The following is a 16,407-nucleotide window of genomic DNA, read 5'->3' on the forward strand; positions in this document are numbered from 1 at the left end:
TTCGCTTCCCTCACAGGTGTGTGTTTATTAAACCAGCTCACAACACACTCAGGCAGACAAATCACCATGTTTGGTCACCAAATGGAAAGAAATCTGGTAAAACGAGTCTTTTCCAACGATTAAAAATGTCTGAGTAAATCTGCAGTCCTCCTGCTCCCCCCTCTGGTCTCTTCTCTCCTTTGGTTCAGTCTCTCCTCTCTCTCTCTCTGTGTCTCTTGCTCGGCCGCTCAGGTGATGTAGATGCGGTGGAAGTCGTTGGCTCCGAAGGCGCAGTTGCACTTGGGGCATTTCCTCTGCCGGGTGTCGTAGCGCATCTTCAGACACTCGTAGCAGAAGACGTGGAAACACTTGGTGAGGACGGTCTCCTTGTCCCGAGTGTTGCAGCAGGGGCAGCGCAGCTTGGCCTGAGTGGGGAGTTCAAACCGTCACAAAAATAACCCAGTACGGAGATACATTGGGGCCAGAAAAAAATATTTGAATCTGAAAAGTCATTTTGAACTTGTTTTTAGTTTTAAATATTCTTTTCAGCTTCAAAACATTTTTTAAGTATCAAATACTTTTTTCCAATTTCATTTTTTTTATCTTCATGCCCACAATTTAGCTCCATAAAACTGAAATGAAACTTTTTTCAGCTGTAAGACTTTAAAAGAAATATCTCTCTTTTCCCCTGTTTTTAAATTGTTTTAGGTTTAAAAAAAATAAATTAAGTTTGTTGGGTTTTTTTCAGTTTCAAAACTTTTTTCTAGTTTCAAAATAATTGTTAACTTTTAGTCTTTTTTTCAATTAAAAACAATACACCCACAACTTAGCTCCATATAACTCAAATTTAACTTTTTATTTGTCTCGTCTTTTTTTCTTTACCGTCAATTTTTTTACAGTTTAAAAAAGTACAAAATTTATGACTCCAATTTAACTCCAAGAAGCTGAAATGAAATGTTTTTTTTTTTATTTTAAAAATAATTTTTCAGTTTCAAATTTGTTTAAGAGAAAATTTTCTGGCCCAAATGTCTAAAACGAAGCAGCTACAAAAATCACAGTTTGTGAAATTGAGAAGAAAAATACCAAAGCTCATCAATTTTACAGATACAAATCTGAAAAGTGTGGCGTGTGCTTACCTTTCAACATCTATATGCATGCCACACATTTCAGATTTTAATTTGTATCAAACTGAAAACCACATTTCGTTTTTCCTTCCACTCCAGTTTCCCTGTGTTTCATTTCTCCTCACCTTGTATTGGTTGATCTCCTCCTGCAGGATCTCGTCTGCGTCAGAGTAAACCTCCACCTTCTTCTGCTTCTCCAGCTTCCTCCTCAGCCGGGACAGATCCTCCTGCAGAACCAGGACAAAGTTCAGATTGCAAATAAAAATGAAAATGATCCCGTTCAGATTTGACTTGGTTTTACTAAAACTGAGGTTCTCATCTTTGGGCCTAAAGGATCTACAGTCAGAACAGCCTCAGTTATTCCAGCTGGAAACTGGAGAAGCTGAACCTTCATAGCCACATAAAGACAGTTACAAAGACGGGATTCCAGGACTAAAGCACTAATATCTCAGCTCTAGAGAAACTCATCAGTCGCATTGATTAATGCAACAAACGTCCAGAAAACTGCAGAACAGCTGAAACCCTGAGTTCCTTTAAATCAAGATGAAAACCCGTCTGTTTCAAGCTGATTCTTGATTCTTAATCACTGGAAAACTTATCAATATATTTGATCTCTGTTTGATTTTGGCATTTAAAAATGTAATGTTTCTTAATTGGTTCCTGTAACCTCAGTGAAATTCAGATAGAGTTTCAGACATTTAGTTCGATAACACATTTAGTTATCGATATGGACTGATTTGAAACGTTTTGTCGGCCATGTTGCCCAGGGCAGCCTCATTCTGTGGCGTGAGGCAGAAGCGTCTCGTACCTGCGCCCGTTTCAGGTTGCTGCTCTCCCTCTCGCGGGCGGTGCGGTTCTCCGCCACAGAGACCTGGATCTCCTTCAGCTTGGCCTGCGTGTGCTCCAGCTGCACCTTCAGGTCCTCCGCCAGCTGCGCAGCCTCCACCGCCTGCAGCGCCAAGGAAGCAATAAAACAAAAGCTAATGGTCAAATTCCTGACTGCACACGGCGCTCCGCTGGAGGGATCCATCCTGTTTACTGCAGGTTTTATAATTTCCACATTAAAAGGTGATTTCATGTTGTGTTCTCGCCTTCCTCTTGTTGAGCTCCAGGGCCTGAGTCCGGACCGCCAGCTCCTTCTCCAGGGCAGCCAGAGTCGTCTGCAGGACTCCCTCCTTCTCCTCCAGCTTCTGCACCACCAGCAGCTGGGCATCCACCTGCAGCAAGCAGCTCCAGATGTTAGACACGTCCGGCTGCATCTACAGCCAGTAAAATGCCGTTATATGGAGACACAGGAGTGCCAAATCACAATAAATGAAAAAAATATGAAATTATTATTTAAATGCGTCATTAATTTATTACAACTTAGAATAATTTATTAAATATAGAATTAATTCTATGTAAAAATAAAAAAATTGTGAAGGTTTTTGATATGGGAAACAAGGACCATTTCCCAGGGCGGCATTAAATGGGGCGATATAAAAAAATAAATTTATTTAATCTGTACATTCAGGAATAATTTTAAATATAGCATTAATTATCTCTACTAATATGTAATTAGTGATTAGTTTCCCAGGGCGGCATTAAATGGGGAAAACATGAAGAAAATAATTAAAACGTAAAATAAATACATATTAAATATAGAATTTGTTATATGTACAAATGCAAATTGTGATGGGTTTAATATGGAAAATATAAAAATGTCTCCCAGTTTCCTAAATTCAAATTCCAATATACTTTATTGATCCCAAAGGGAAACTAAATGTGATTGTATCTCAAACTAATTCAAGATTATTCAGAGTCGTTGTGGACGGTGACAAATAAAAAAATAATAATTTAACAGTAAAAAATGTTTTTTAATTGAAAATGTTGCTTATTTTGTCAATATATGGGTTTTAATTAAAAAAGTGATTAATTGAAAGCCAGCCCCACCACTAAACAAAAATCTAATTTATTTAAAATACACTGAATTTATCTCCAGCGTCATTTCTCCGCGCTGCCAGATTGTTTTCACCACCTCACCTGCGTTTTGAAGGTGAGGACCTGGTCCGCCAGCTCCTCCTTCTCCTCCTTCAGCAGCTTGTAGATCTGGTTGGATTTGATGCGTTCGCTCATCAGCTTGAAGTTGGCGTCGTCTTTCTCGCGCAGCTGCTGCAGCAGCCTGCTGTTCTGCTCCTGCATGTCTTCGAAGGCCTGGCCCGTTACGTCCATCTCGCTCAGCAGCGCCTCCTCCTCCTCAAGAGAAACACAGCAGATGGTGTTCACTGGGAGCAGTGGGAAGGCTGTGAACGCTCATCTGGAAACCAGTTTATAGACATTCAGGTTTTTATTCAAATTGTCTAATTTTACTGAAGTCAGTTCATTCACCAGTTTAGTTCCTCTAGTACAGAACCTCTGATAGTGAGGCAGGAGGATTTTATTATTGTAGACCGGAAAACAAGCGTCCGGCCACCAGGTGGCAGCAGTGCTCAAATTAATCAACAAGCTGCCTGTTCAACCCAGTAGAAGAAGTAGCCTACAATCATAACACACTTTATTCTGATAATAACTATTCTCGCTATTTTACGACTTTCTCATATTATTAAAACTTTCTTCTCGTAGCATCATGACTTTATTCTCACTTTATGACAGGGACGTAAAAACGTTTACAATCTCTGGAGGACGTGACAGAAAATAACAGAATCGCTGCTCCAGTGTAACACGACCCATTTATAATTCATTTCCTTCATTGTTTCCAGGGATGAGGTAAAATTGGTATTATGGGATGATCTGGATGGAGAAAACTAATTCTACATCTTAAAAAGATACGACAGAAAAGTGATTCTGCATTAAACAAATGTTTTGGTATAATAAAGTTTCTTACACATGTGCATCTTATTACTTTTAAAGCTAAAACCAGTAAAAGCTTCATGTTCGGAGAACACATGGTTTCCTCATCCTGCAGCTCAGCTTCCCATAAAGCCAACACATGTGCATGTTTTAGATTTAATGCCTCCAGTGTTCTGTGAATTCGGACTCGGCCGGGCCTGGCGCTAACGTGTGTTCTGGGTGATGCCGTCACGTTAAACACGTGAACTTCCTCTGCAAACAGAGGAAACACGAGCTTCAACAAGCCTTTAGATTTACGCTTCTAAAACTTCTGCAGAACTGAAACGTTTAAGTTTAATTATTTTTTTTTTAAATATTTGTTTATTGGTTTTTTTACTATATGTAAACATCAACAAAAGTAAACAAAAACAACCCACCCCAAATAAACAAGGAGCACAGCAGTGTCAGCATAGAATAAAATTAAAAAAAAAAAAAAAAAAAAAAAAAACCATACAGACAGCCCACATACACAAAGTACAGACAGACATTCCCAGGCAACATTCTAAGTAGTCAAAGCTCCCAGACAGCCAAGTGAACGATATATTAAATGTAAAGAAATAAAAAAAAAACAAGTAAATTAATAAGATAAATAAAGATTACAGTCTCTGTAAGAAAGATTGTACTGGGTCCCAGATCCTCCAGAATTTGTCTGACTTTTGATGAAGATCATGAGTCAACTAAGTTTAATTTTAACAAAGTATTTAAAATGTTAGTCTTGCTGCAATGAATCCTTTAAATGAAAATGTTTTTGTTTGGGTGATGCTACCATGGCTTCCAATAAAGGGCAGGAAAATAAACAGAAAGATTGTTCTTGACAGAAAGCAGGCTGAGTGAACCACAGTGTCGGTTCTGTTGGACCTCAGAAGAACAGGAACCTCTGGGTAACTTCTCACCACAACGGACAGACGTCACATCTGGGATCATCAAGGTCTAATACTCCTAATTAACATCCAGATGTTCCCAAAACCTTAGGTAATAATTAGCATTAGTTATCATTGACCCTTTGGGTTAGGGTTAGGGTTCACGCTCTCCAGAGCTCCGCCCACTCCGCCATGACGGACGTCAAACCAACCAATGCGTTCCTTTAACGCCTGTCTAAAAACATTCATCTTTCAGTCTGACATCACTTTTATTCAGTTGATTTAATTTAAAAATGGTCACAGGATGCTGAGCAGTCGGCTGCACAAACAGACCAGGATACAAACCAAACCTGCCATTTTACTGTATAACTTTTAATGAGGAAAGATGGCGGCCATGACAGCAGCTGTCAGCCCTCAGTGTAACCCCGGAGTTACAGCGAAGAAGATTAACGTTCATATACTTTATAAGTGTGATTAGAAAGATGATATCCAATATCGCATTATGGAGAAGGTACGTCTCTAACCTTTGGTAACCATGGAGACAATGCCGCACCGTCATGTAGCCTAGCATGTACGAACAAACTGGTTGGCATCTCGTCTTTTGTACGTATTTTGCTCCAGGAAACGGCGTGTAAGACGTAGTGATGTAAATCATGGACTATTTATCGTCCAGTAACATTTGTTATTGTGACAGGCTCGGATGAACAGAAACAAAACTGAAGTTATTATCTTAGGACCTAAAAGAAGAACGCTCTAGAGTCAGCACACAGCTTCAGTTATTACAGCTGGAAACCAGCAGACATGAACCTTCACATAAAGACAGTTACAAAGTCGGCCTTCTATCACCTGAGGAACATTTTCAGTCCCAGAAAGATCCAGAAAAACTCATCTGTTTGTTTCTCTTTAGTCACACTTCATATAATAAACTGGGACAAGTTTCCTGAAAACTGCAAAAACGCTGAGTTCTTTAAAATAAGGCTAAAATCCAAGCAGTTTGGAGTTGCCTTTGATTAATAATCACTGGAACATTGATCAATCAATTTGATGAGTATTAGCTTGGTCATTTCAATGATGCAAGTTGACAAGAAGTTATGTGTATCATTGTTTCGTAATATTTTTCTGTGTTATGTTTTTATGGTGTAAAACACTTTGAACTGCCTCGTTGCTGAAATGTACAAATAAACTTTATTTCATGTTGTTAAGAGTTTAAAGCTTTTTTTTTACCCAAAACAAACAAAAACAAAATCCCATCACTACAAACCACCATTACATTTACTGCTTAAATTATCCAGCAGCCGTTTCTGGTTATAAAACGATGTTTGTAGAAAGAATTGATTCGTTTTCTACCCAGAGATCCTCAGATATGAACTTCATTCTGAGTGTTTCAGGGCAGATTAGGATTAAAAAGATAATCTAACATCTGGATGGACGTCAGTGTCGGATCTGGAAAACTAACTGGACTTTCTTCCTCCACTTTGAAACACTCATCCTGGAATACTTATCATAACTTAGCAGCTTGAATTAAAGATTCAGCACATTAAGGCATTATTAATGGAACACAGAGCTTTTCAGTGATTCAAGAGTCATTTTAGAGGAACACGTTCAACACAAAAAACCGTCCATAAAACAGGTCAGATGAACCCACGAGTGGCTTTTCTTTTAGCTTCCTGCATGCTTGATCGTTTACGAAGTTCGTACGACACTAACAGTGTGTCATCGGGCCGGGCCGGTTCTCCATTCCTTTAATTACGTTCTGGACCACCTCCCAAGCATGAAGAGCTGCAGACAAATCATTCTCAGCATCTGCTGCAGCTTTATCTGAGTTAAAAGCACACACACCTACACACACGCATGGCAGCAGAACGTGTGAGTCAAATTAACTAATAAGCCTCTCGGATTGATAACATTAAGGTCAACAGCTGGGTAATAACAGCGTGTTGGGCGGATCCGCTACGGCCAACACGGTGAGGTTACGTCATAAACATTTAACCTGGGACTCATTACTGCTTCATGCATTCCTGCGCCTGATAATCTAGGATTATAAAACTTAAGAGAATGAGGTCACCTGAGGTTTAATAAGGTTGGCTCACATTTTTACTACTAATGAAAAAGAAAACACTCCTTTGTCACTCTCATCTGTCTTTAGATTCACATTCAAAGGGAAAATTTAAGTTGTTCGAACTCGTGCTATTAATTTTATTAGTTATCCGTAGGCAGAAGCATCTCCTGTAGCAGTCAGTGTTACAGCGACTCTTGAGAAGCTTCTGAGTGAAGACACAGTCAGGGTTGTCTGCGATTCATCATCTCCCATGGTTCCAGAACCAGAACCAGAGTCAGTTGTCTTTATTAGCTTGTTTCAGTCTTTTTAAGTTGCTCTGAACCCCCTGATTCTCGCCTGTAGCTGACTGAAGTGAAGGATTCAAATTCTCAGAAACATTACAGCAACTTTCCTAAAGCGATTCTGAGAGGAAGTTCAAAGCTTCACCTTGAGGTCCAAATCAGGGGTATCTCAGACACAGAAAAAAAACACATTCTGCAGCCTGAAATATCATCAAGACTCATCAAAACAGAGTAAACATGCTAATGCTGGTTAGCCTAGCGCCACGAGAAACAGTGCTGCATGAAAACATCAGTCAGCTGGATCAAAGCCTGAGTTTATTGGAGGCTGTAGCTGAATGAGGTTTATCTGATGAAGACAAACTCAAGGCCTGCGGTCCAAATCCGGCCCGCCAGAACTTTCTATTTGTCTAAACTCTGGAAAACTAGCAGTATCATGTAAAATCAACTTTTTCAAAGAACATGGATGAAAGAATCAAAGATGTTTGAGAGATCCTTTAATCTCCACGGCAACCAGTCAGCTGCAAAACGGCTGGGAGGACCTAGCCCCGCCTTCGAGGCGAAGCTCCTCCCCCATTCAGCTCCTTCAGACTAGCCAGCAGCAATTAGCAAACATGCTGAGCTCATTAAAGGAGCTGCTGCTCAGAGCAACGCTGGTAAAAACGTTAAAGGGTTAATAGAGGAGCCATGTTGGATGACTTCCTGGAGGCGGAGCTTCAGAGAGAGCAGGAGTTCTTAAAGAGACAGAGGCCCAATTTTAAGGCGTTACAAAGTTAAATTTCTTTTAAGTCATATTTGATACATACAGGATTTTTCTAACAACTGAAGGTAACATAATTAATGGATTGTGCTATAAAATAACAGTTCTAACAGATTGTTAATGGATTTTATTTATACTTTCTTCCATAACCGGCCCTTTAAAGACATTCCTGATCTTAATGTTGTCCAAAATGAAACACAGAGACAGAAAATATTAAGAAAATCCAGTAAATCCTGATCAGGGAATCCTCTGTTTGTGATTATTATTTGTTTTACACAAAACTCCCAAACTAAAGAAAAATAAAGGCAAAACCAAAAGCGCCAGTTGATTAAAATGTCCTGCAGAATAAGGGGGACCCCGACTTTCACCAGCATCAAACGATTCAAAACAAACCTGTGGGTTCAGATTAACACGCCAAGCTGATCAGGCGGGTCGCCAGGTTTCGGTTCCTCCTCACACGGCTAACATCAGCAAGACTTATTTTTCAGGCAAATGTGACGCTAACGCCCCTGGTTTCACTCATCTAACAGCTGGGAGTTAAATATTCATCTCAGTTCCGTCACAAAAAGTCAAACATGATGTTTAGGAGCAAACGAGGGCCAACAAGTTCAGTGAGTTCAGGTTTCATTAGCGCTGTTAGCATGTCAGCTGAGGAGCCAAACAAACCTGCTTGGTGGCTGCCAGTTTCTTCTGCAGATGCTCGATGGTTTCCTCTGCAACGCGGATCTTCCTCAGGGCGTCTTCATCAGCCAGCTTCTTGCTCTCCTTCTTCTCCCTCTCCTCCAGCTCTCGAACTCGCATCCTCAGGTCTTCCACCTGGACAGAGAAATTAAAATAAGTTTCTTTCATTTCCAGCAAATTACAGCTGTGATAAGCTCCACGTATTTATTGTTAGCTACTCATTTAGGCTCAACACTGCAAAAAATCAAAACAAAGTATTTTTGTTTTGGGTGTAAATAACTTTGTAACATACTAACTTAAAAATAACTTTTCAGCAAGAAACAGGAGTTTAAGTCAATAATTTCTTAATATTAATGAAATATTAAAATTTCCACTGGCAGATTATTTCACTTATAACGTGGGAAAAATGTCTTGATAAAAATGAGATAATCTGCCAGTGGAACCAGAACTGGGTTGCTAGGTAACGGGTTTGGCTTGGCTGGGGTTGCTAGGTAACGGCACCAATTGAACTAGCACTTTATTTCAAGTGTGCTAAGATATTTGCCCTAGAAACTAGATAAAAATACTTGGTAAGACTTTTTGCTTTTGCGGTGTAAGAGCGCGGATTAGAAATGTTAGCTTCTGCGCTAGCGCTAACACGTTTTCCACTGTGTGCATTAAAGACATTTTGAAGTATATTTGGTGTTTAAAATATTAAAAAGGGCAGTGAAAAACTTTTTATAAGTTGTAATATGGGAAGAATGTGGCAGATTATTTCACTAAGACATTTTTCCCACGTTATAAGTGAAATAATCTGCCAGTCAAACTAGTAATCTTTCATCAATATTAAGGAATTATTGACTTAAACTTAAAAAAGTTACCTGTAAGTTAGTTTTGTCTTATTTCAAGTGTGCTAAGATATTTGCATATGAAACTAAACTGATAAAGAATCATTAATTTATCTTCTTCCTGGCCTAAAATTAGATGAAATTGAGCTAAAAATGAGTCTATTTCCCTTAAAAGTGTCTCCAATATGGCTGAAAAATATTTGAAAATTACAAAAATATTAATTCTCTCTTTATTATTACGCCATGTCTGCAATACGCTCTGAGCTTCGGCCCCTCAGCCCCTAAAGTTACACTGAGGTGAGGAAAATAGGGGCAGATGGTGAATGACTGACCCTGGAAACATAATATCCAACCAGAAAAGCTGCCAAGCTGCCATTTCACAGTGATGAAGCCATTTGATGCATTGTGCAGCTCTAGTCTTAAACTCTAGTCTTGGCTAAAATTCTGGGCATATTTCAGATAAAATGGCTGCCAAACGGCTCTCAAACTTTACAGATGTGCAGACGTTAAATTAATCTGACGCAGCTTCGCAATCTAGAAGAAATTATCTACATCTTCCTATTCAGTGGTGACAATACTTCTGCTAACCTGCAACTATTTTGTTTAGCGCTTTAACTTCCCTTAAATTAATTAAGTTCTCAAGCTCTAATTTACTTGGTTATTTTGTAAATTTTCCGTTGAATAAAGTTCCACATCTGCGATGAGGTTTTGATTACCGGCTGTTAAGAACTTTATTATTTTGTTTTCTTGGACCAAAAAGCCAAACAGAGGACGGTAAATAAGTTACCGTAATTTCCAGACTACAGAGCACACCTGAATATAAACCGCACACTGAACTTTGAAAATAAAAAGATTAAACATAAATAAGCCAAACCTGTCTATTAGCACTCTTTTTAGCTTTGCCAAAAAGAGGAGAAATGAAGTAAATGTCACTTCTTTTCATTATTTAGTGTAATTTGTAACAGTTGGGTTATTTAGCTATTTTAGACGCGTGTTAAAAAGTAGAGCCTTGTAGTCTGGGAATTACGGTAGAAGCCCTGAGTATTGGTGATAATGTTTAGCTGTCTTGTCCCTGTAAACATAAATACATTTGAAAAGATTTTAAAGCAGCTAACTTTGAGTGTTCGTATTAAGAAACAACTTCTACACCAATCAGTGTCTTATGAACTGAAAGGAAATAATCTAATTGGTTTATTCAGATCTAAAGGTGATTTTTGTTTGTTTTTAATAAAAAGCTAAAAAGCTGAACATCTCCATCACTTCCTGCTGAGACGCACTAAAAATCTGCCATCCTTGTGTCAAACGTTTAAAGCGCCTCTTGAAAAGCACCAGCTGGTTATTTTTAGCATGAGATGCTAACGTGAGGCGCGTGTTTTGAAACCAACCTCTGCTTTTGACTTGCGCTCGGCGGCCATTAGCTGCACTTTGTCTCTCTGCTCCTTTGGAGCCGACTTGTACATGTCTAACAGGAGCTTCATCTCTTTCTGCGACTCCTGAGCTTTCCTGAAGGAAACAAACATAGAGGAATAATTAAATAATTAAAACTTTTCAATAAGTCAGAAGGAATTATGGGAAAAAAACCCAGAAAATTTTACTTGAGTTCGACTCGGAGCATCTTCAGTGTATCTGAGTCTTTCCTCTTCAGCTCGTCGCTGCGCTGCCTCTCTCTCTCTCTCTCCCTCTCCCGCTCTCGCTCGGCCTCTCTCTCTCTTTCTCTCTCCCTCTCCCTCGCCCGCTGTCTCTCCAGCTCCTTCCTCCTCTCCTCCTCTTCCTCCTGGTCTTCTTCTTCCTCCTTTTTAACGTCCATGCCGTCGCTCGTCGTCTCCTCCAGGATCAGAACGCCAGCGTCTCCGCTCTGCGAGCGCAGCTGCCCGGAAACCAGACAGACGGCGGGTTAACGGCGGCGCCGCGGCCCGGCAGCGTTCGCTTCGAACACCTGATCGATCGCTCCAATCTACCTTATTGATCTCCATCTGCGTTTCCCGCAGCTTCCTCTTGTAGCGCTGCACGTCGCCCTTCAGCTGCAGGTTGTGGTTCTGAAGGCTGCTGATCAGATGTCGCATCTCCCGGTTGATTGGCCCTGAGGGGGCAAGGGTTGAAAGGTCAAAGTGTGAATCTGCTGTTTGCTTTTTACCTTGAATGCAAAACTTTTATATTTTCACTCAGTTTTGCCTTCATTACTCCTCCGAGTGTGTTGTTCTTTCAGCTAATGGCCTTTATTAACAACGATTAATCGTTTCAGACCTAGCCTTTGTTCAGTCCTCAACCCTCAGTCCTCTTCTCCGTCGCCCCCTGCTGGTCCAGGAGGAACTTTCTTAGATATTTAAATTAGGTCTAAAGGTTTCTATCAAACTGTGACCTTGATGCACCGTTAGGTAGCTGAGATCAACTGGACCGGATGGAGGATTGAACTGAAGCAGCTTTTCTTGTGACAATAAATAAATAAACTGAATTTAAAGTAACATTTCAATGTGATGTCAGGCAGTGAAGATGTTTGTTGTGAGGTTATGGCACAACTTTCTGTTCTTTTACTTCTTTTATTGTTCTTATGGCATCATTTCATTCATGTGTGGACAATAAATCAATAATATATACTGTGATAAACAGGTGATCAATATCGATAAATGAAACATCTGATAGAATATTCAATATTTAGAAAACTATAGGTTTGTGCAATCAACTAACTCTCTCTTTGGTTGCCTAGCAACCTGATGAGCAACAAGCAGTTTCAAGTCCCCCCACCCGCCAACTTTGGTTGCCTAGCAACCACCTGCTGAGTCACTGGAGCAGCAGTTTTAAGTTCCCCCACTTTGCCTCATAACTGCTAAAAAAATCAAAAACAAAATGGAGGGAAAACTGGATAAAACAGGAAATGACACGCCACCGGAAGTAATTCAGATATTTAGAATTTAAAAAAACTAATCAATAATTATTGCTATTGACTGATATGAAACCTAATTTCACTGTTTTATTATAATAAATAGTGCTGTAGCGTTTGTCATATGAAAACAGTAGATCTGAAGTTTTTCCTTCACCTGCTTGCTCATTGGCTGCCAGGTTCTGCTCGAACTCGATGCGCAGCATCTCGTACTCCTTGCGGACCTGCGCCAGCGTGTCCTCCAGCTGGATGACCTCGGTCCGCAGCTTCTTCTGCAGGGAAAGCTCGTCACTCTGACACACAAACAGGAAGAATCCGTCACCAGAAACGCACAGAAAAACTCATTTAATCAGATGAATTCTTCCCTAGCGCTGGGATTAATCACAACTGATCTCTATTACTAACTTTGTGATCTTGAAATGTAAATATTCACACAGTTGTGATTCTTGCAAGAACAGTAACAGAGGGAAACTTACTCCACTACACATGCATAGAAATAGCAGCAAACATATTCAGGAGGCAGATGAAGACCATTTTCTTTTCTAGTTCCTTGGTGTCCACCCCTTTCTGATGCCGCCCTGAGCAACTGCCATATCAAAACCCGCCACCGTATGCACGTTTTTGAAAACATTTTATCGTCTCAAACCAGACATGTCTGAAGATTCCCAGTTTTCCAGGTTTTTGTATTCAGGAAGGTTTAAAGGAAGCCATCTTGTTTTAAGCATTCATTTAGAAACTCCATTTCCTGGGAAACTTGTGCGATGAGTAATTTGTGAAATTTGGTTCTTGAACATGCAGGCTGACAACCAACACCAGAAAGTTGAAAAGTGTTCGGTTTCTGCTTCTGTCGAGGAAAACTTTCACCTTCGCTGTCGTTCGTCGCTGCCATAACGCGCTGCTGTTACCAAGGTAACGCTCCGCATCAGACGGGCTTTTAGGCCAAAACAGGTTTAATCTGGATATGTTGAATGTTCAGATTCAGGGTGTGTGTGTTTACACGGACTCACCTCCATGTGCTCGATCTGCCGGAGGTGAGCGTTCTTGGTGGTGAGCAGCAGGGCTCTGGCCTCGTCCAGCTGAGTTTTAACTCCCAGAGATTCGTTGTAGAGCAGCGAGAACTGAGACTGCATACATTTATATTCCGACGTTTCTTTTACGACTTCTTCTGGAATATTTCGCAGGTCCATCTGAAAGATTCGACGCGGTTTCTGCGTTGTACGTGTGTTTTCATTGACAATGAGACGTGGATAAAAACGGTGCTGACCTTGAGCTTCTCGCTCTCCCTCACAGCCTCCTGCAGCTCCAGCTGCAGCTTCTCCAGCTCCGCCATGCGGCTGTTCGCCAGCTCCTGGTTGTGCTCCAGCTCTGCATTCAGGCTCTCAAACTAAAACCACAACAATCCTTCAGGTCCTGTAGATCACACTCTGAGATGACTGCAGCACCGTTCCTCACCTTCTGGATGTTGAGCGTTATCTGACCTCCAGCTAATCCCCCCGAGCTGCCGGTGCTGCTGTAGCCAGACTTAAGCTGCAGAAACGCAAAACATGCGTCAGAAAGACCAGATCTAGACCCAAGTGTATCTCTTTTTAAGGAACAGACAACATGATGATGAATTTAGGGCTGAAATGTGTAATCGATTCTATAACTAACTGATTAATCAATTCTTGAAATAACCAATTAATCGTGATTAATTGAAGCTTGAAGTAACCGTTAAACAATTTAGTAACCGACTGGTCGTAAATTGGAGCATAGCGACTCTAAAAAGGTCATTTGATAAAACAACAACTCAGTCAAAAAGGTCATTAAAACAAAACCGTACAAAAATATAAACATTTTGCATGTAAGATTAAATCAACCCTCTTATTTCATTAATGTAGCCATGCATGTCCGATGAAAAATATATATTTTCCTGTAAATATCTTCTATCCAGAACTCCTGGTTCAAATTCTGTAAAAAAATAATTTTTTCCCAAATATAAAGAATTATAGAGAAATTAATTTGAGTTACAACATTTTCCTTTGGGATCAAAGTATTTTTGAATGGAATTGAATTAAGCACATTTTGCTATCGGTTAATAATCAGTTAATCAATAAATAGCAGACCAGTCATAAACTATACTGATGTTCAGTCCGGCCGAAAGCCTTTAGCTTTGCACATGTTGATGTTAGATTATTTTTAGTCCCAGACGCATCTGTGCTGCAAATGGTCAAACGTTCCCTAAACGTGGAATCATCTTATTGCATTTTAGGCAACAATAAAATGTTTATTTTCTCATTTAAAAAAAGAAATGAATTATTTATGTGCCTCTTTTGATGAATTTCTAATATTGTATAAAATAAAATAAAGTAGTTAAATGACAGTTCAAAAGAATGTGACATTTTTTATCCAAATAATCGATTAAATACAAGAAAAACCGATTAATCGTCTGAATAACTGATGGAATAATGGCTGGTTGCAGCCAGGATCATTTTCCGTGTGACGCCTGCTTCAGTTCAAGCTACATCAACAGAAATCATCGACGTTATTCAGAATAAACAGCTTACATGCCATCAGGCATCACAAGATCAATAATTTACATTTTTCTGTGCAGAACTAATTTTCTAATTCCATGAAATGCTGCAGGAAGCTACAAAACATCAGAGAAAAAGGAGGTCAAAAGGTCAGTGCAGGAATAAAACAGTTTCTACTGATTTTGTACTTTAATACGTTCCGTAGATCGGACATTTAAAAAGCAGCCGACTCGCCGCGCTCCGGCTCTTATCGCCGCGCTCCGGCTCTTATCGCCGCGCTCCGGCTCTTATCGCCGCGCTCCGGCTCTTATCGCCGCGCTCCGGCTCTTATCGCTGTCCGCTCATGGATTGTGGAAAATCGAATCTCTGTTGGACGCAGGTCAGTCCTGACCCACCTGCTCCATGGCCTCCGCCAGGTGTTTGTTGAGCTTCTGCTCCCGGTTGCGAAGCTTCTCGATGTCCCACTGCAGATCCTCCACCGTTGTCTCCATCTCAGACACTTTGGTTTCTGCACTCGTCACTTTGTCCACCCACTCATTGTACTGAGACAAGAGGAAAACAGGCAATTATTCACAGAGAGGCTGTTATTTCTCCAGGGATCGATGCTCCTCATGTTCCTACAGTAAAACTGAAACACTTTTCAAGCATTTTCAAGGTAGATTTTCAAACTTTGGAGATAAAACAATAAGCTTAAAAAAGAGACAGATTTAATTAATGATTATATATTACTGTTATTAATAATCTCTTGTGATGGTATTCTATGTTCTACAGCAGGGACACAGTAAACTAAAATATAATTAAATGTCATGTTTTGAAATCAGACACCCTGCACACCTGACTGAATAAAGAATAAAATAAGTTAATAAAATAATTTCATGTATAAAATATAAGCAGATCAATGGGAATAAAAAATATAACTTTCAAACAACTCAAACAAATTGTGTTGAGGTAAATTATTTTCCTGCTTAAATTAAATGCTTGAACACGATGTACAAAGAAAGTTACAAAAAAATCTCTAAAAAAATTATTGCTACGTTTTCAGACTTTTAGCAAATTGTTAAAGAAAACAATATATTTATATACATTAATAATAATAATCCAACATAAAAAACTACACTTTCATATCCAGTTAGGGAAGGAAGAAAACAAAGTTTATTAAATCTTATTCGTCCAAATATGTCCCACATTATTCATATTTACACAACTAATCTTTACTCCATTTTAGTATTTCTGCTCTTTCCAGGTCACATCAGTGACTCGGCTCCGTGAGGAACCAGGGACTCGTACCTCCATGGACATCTTGTGGTGTCGGCCCTGCAGCAGCGTGGTCAGGTCCCTCAGCCGGACGTTGTCCTCCAGCAGACCGCCCTCCTCGCCTGCTGACCACCAACATCAACATTAACAAGACGGCAGCTGCTGATCTTTGTTTAGGACACCGGTGTCCAAAGTGCGGCCCGGGGCCATTTGTGGGCCTTGAAATATTTTTGTGCGGCCACAAACAGCAGTTCAAGAATGGTAGAAATTTTCCATCATGTGTAATTGTTTTGGGATTAAATTTTCAAGGCAGGTTTATATCTCAAAAC

At 39.9% G+C, this 16,407-nt stretch overlaps 1 protein-coding gene across 5 annotated transcripts in view; it reads right to left on the bottom strand.

Annotated features, from left to right (window-relative positions):
• Positions 1–16,407, bottom strand: part of rnf40 (ring finger protein 40) — a 20,667-nt gene continuing 4,260 nt past the window's right edge. For 2 of the 5 annotated variants that reach the window (XM_032575371.1, XM_032575370.1), the window contains exons 6-20: positions 16,112–16,203; positions 15,220–15,366; positions 13,767–13,841; positions 13,579–13,698; positions 13,322–13,501; positions 12,472–12,607; positions 11,395–11,516; positions 11,032–11,303; positions 10,822–10,939; positions 8,595–8,744; positions 3,126–3,338; positions 2,195–2,320; positions 1,912–2,052; positions 1,229–1,330; positions 228–404 (exon numbers count right to left, since the gene is read on the bottom strand). In XM_032575371.1, the coding sequence (XP_032431262.1) occupies positions 228–404; positions 1,229–1,330; positions 1,912–2,052; positions 2,195–2,320; positions 3,126–3,338; positions 8,595–8,744; positions 10,822–10,939; positions 11,032–11,303; positions 11,395–11,516; positions 12,472–12,607; positions 13,322–13,501; positions 13,579–13,698; positions 13,767–13,841; positions 15,220–15,366; positions 16,112–16,203 (2,171 nt within the window). Of the gene's footprint in view, positions 405–1,228; positions 1,331–1,911; positions 2,053–2,194; positions 2,321–3,125; positions 3,339–8,594; positions 8,745–10,821; positions 10,940–11,031; positions 11,304–11,394; positions 11,517–12,471; positions 12,608–13,321; positions 13,502–13,578; positions 13,699–13,766; positions 13,842–15,219; positions 15,367–16,111; positions 16,204–16,407 lie in introns of all 5 variants that reach the window. The other 3 variants (XM_032575369.1, XM_032575367.1, XM_032575368.1) reach the window with 3 other exon arrangements.

Source organism: Xiphophorus hellerii, chromosome 10 (assembly GCF_003331165.1).
Source record: "Xiphophorus hellerii strain 12219 chromosome 10, Xiphophorus_hellerii-4.1, whole genome shotgun sequence".
In the NCBI taxonomy this organism is placed as follows: domain Eukaryota; kingdom Metazoa; phylum Chordata; class Actinopteri; order Cyprinodontiformes; family Poeciliidae; genus Xiphophorus; species Xiphophorus hellerii.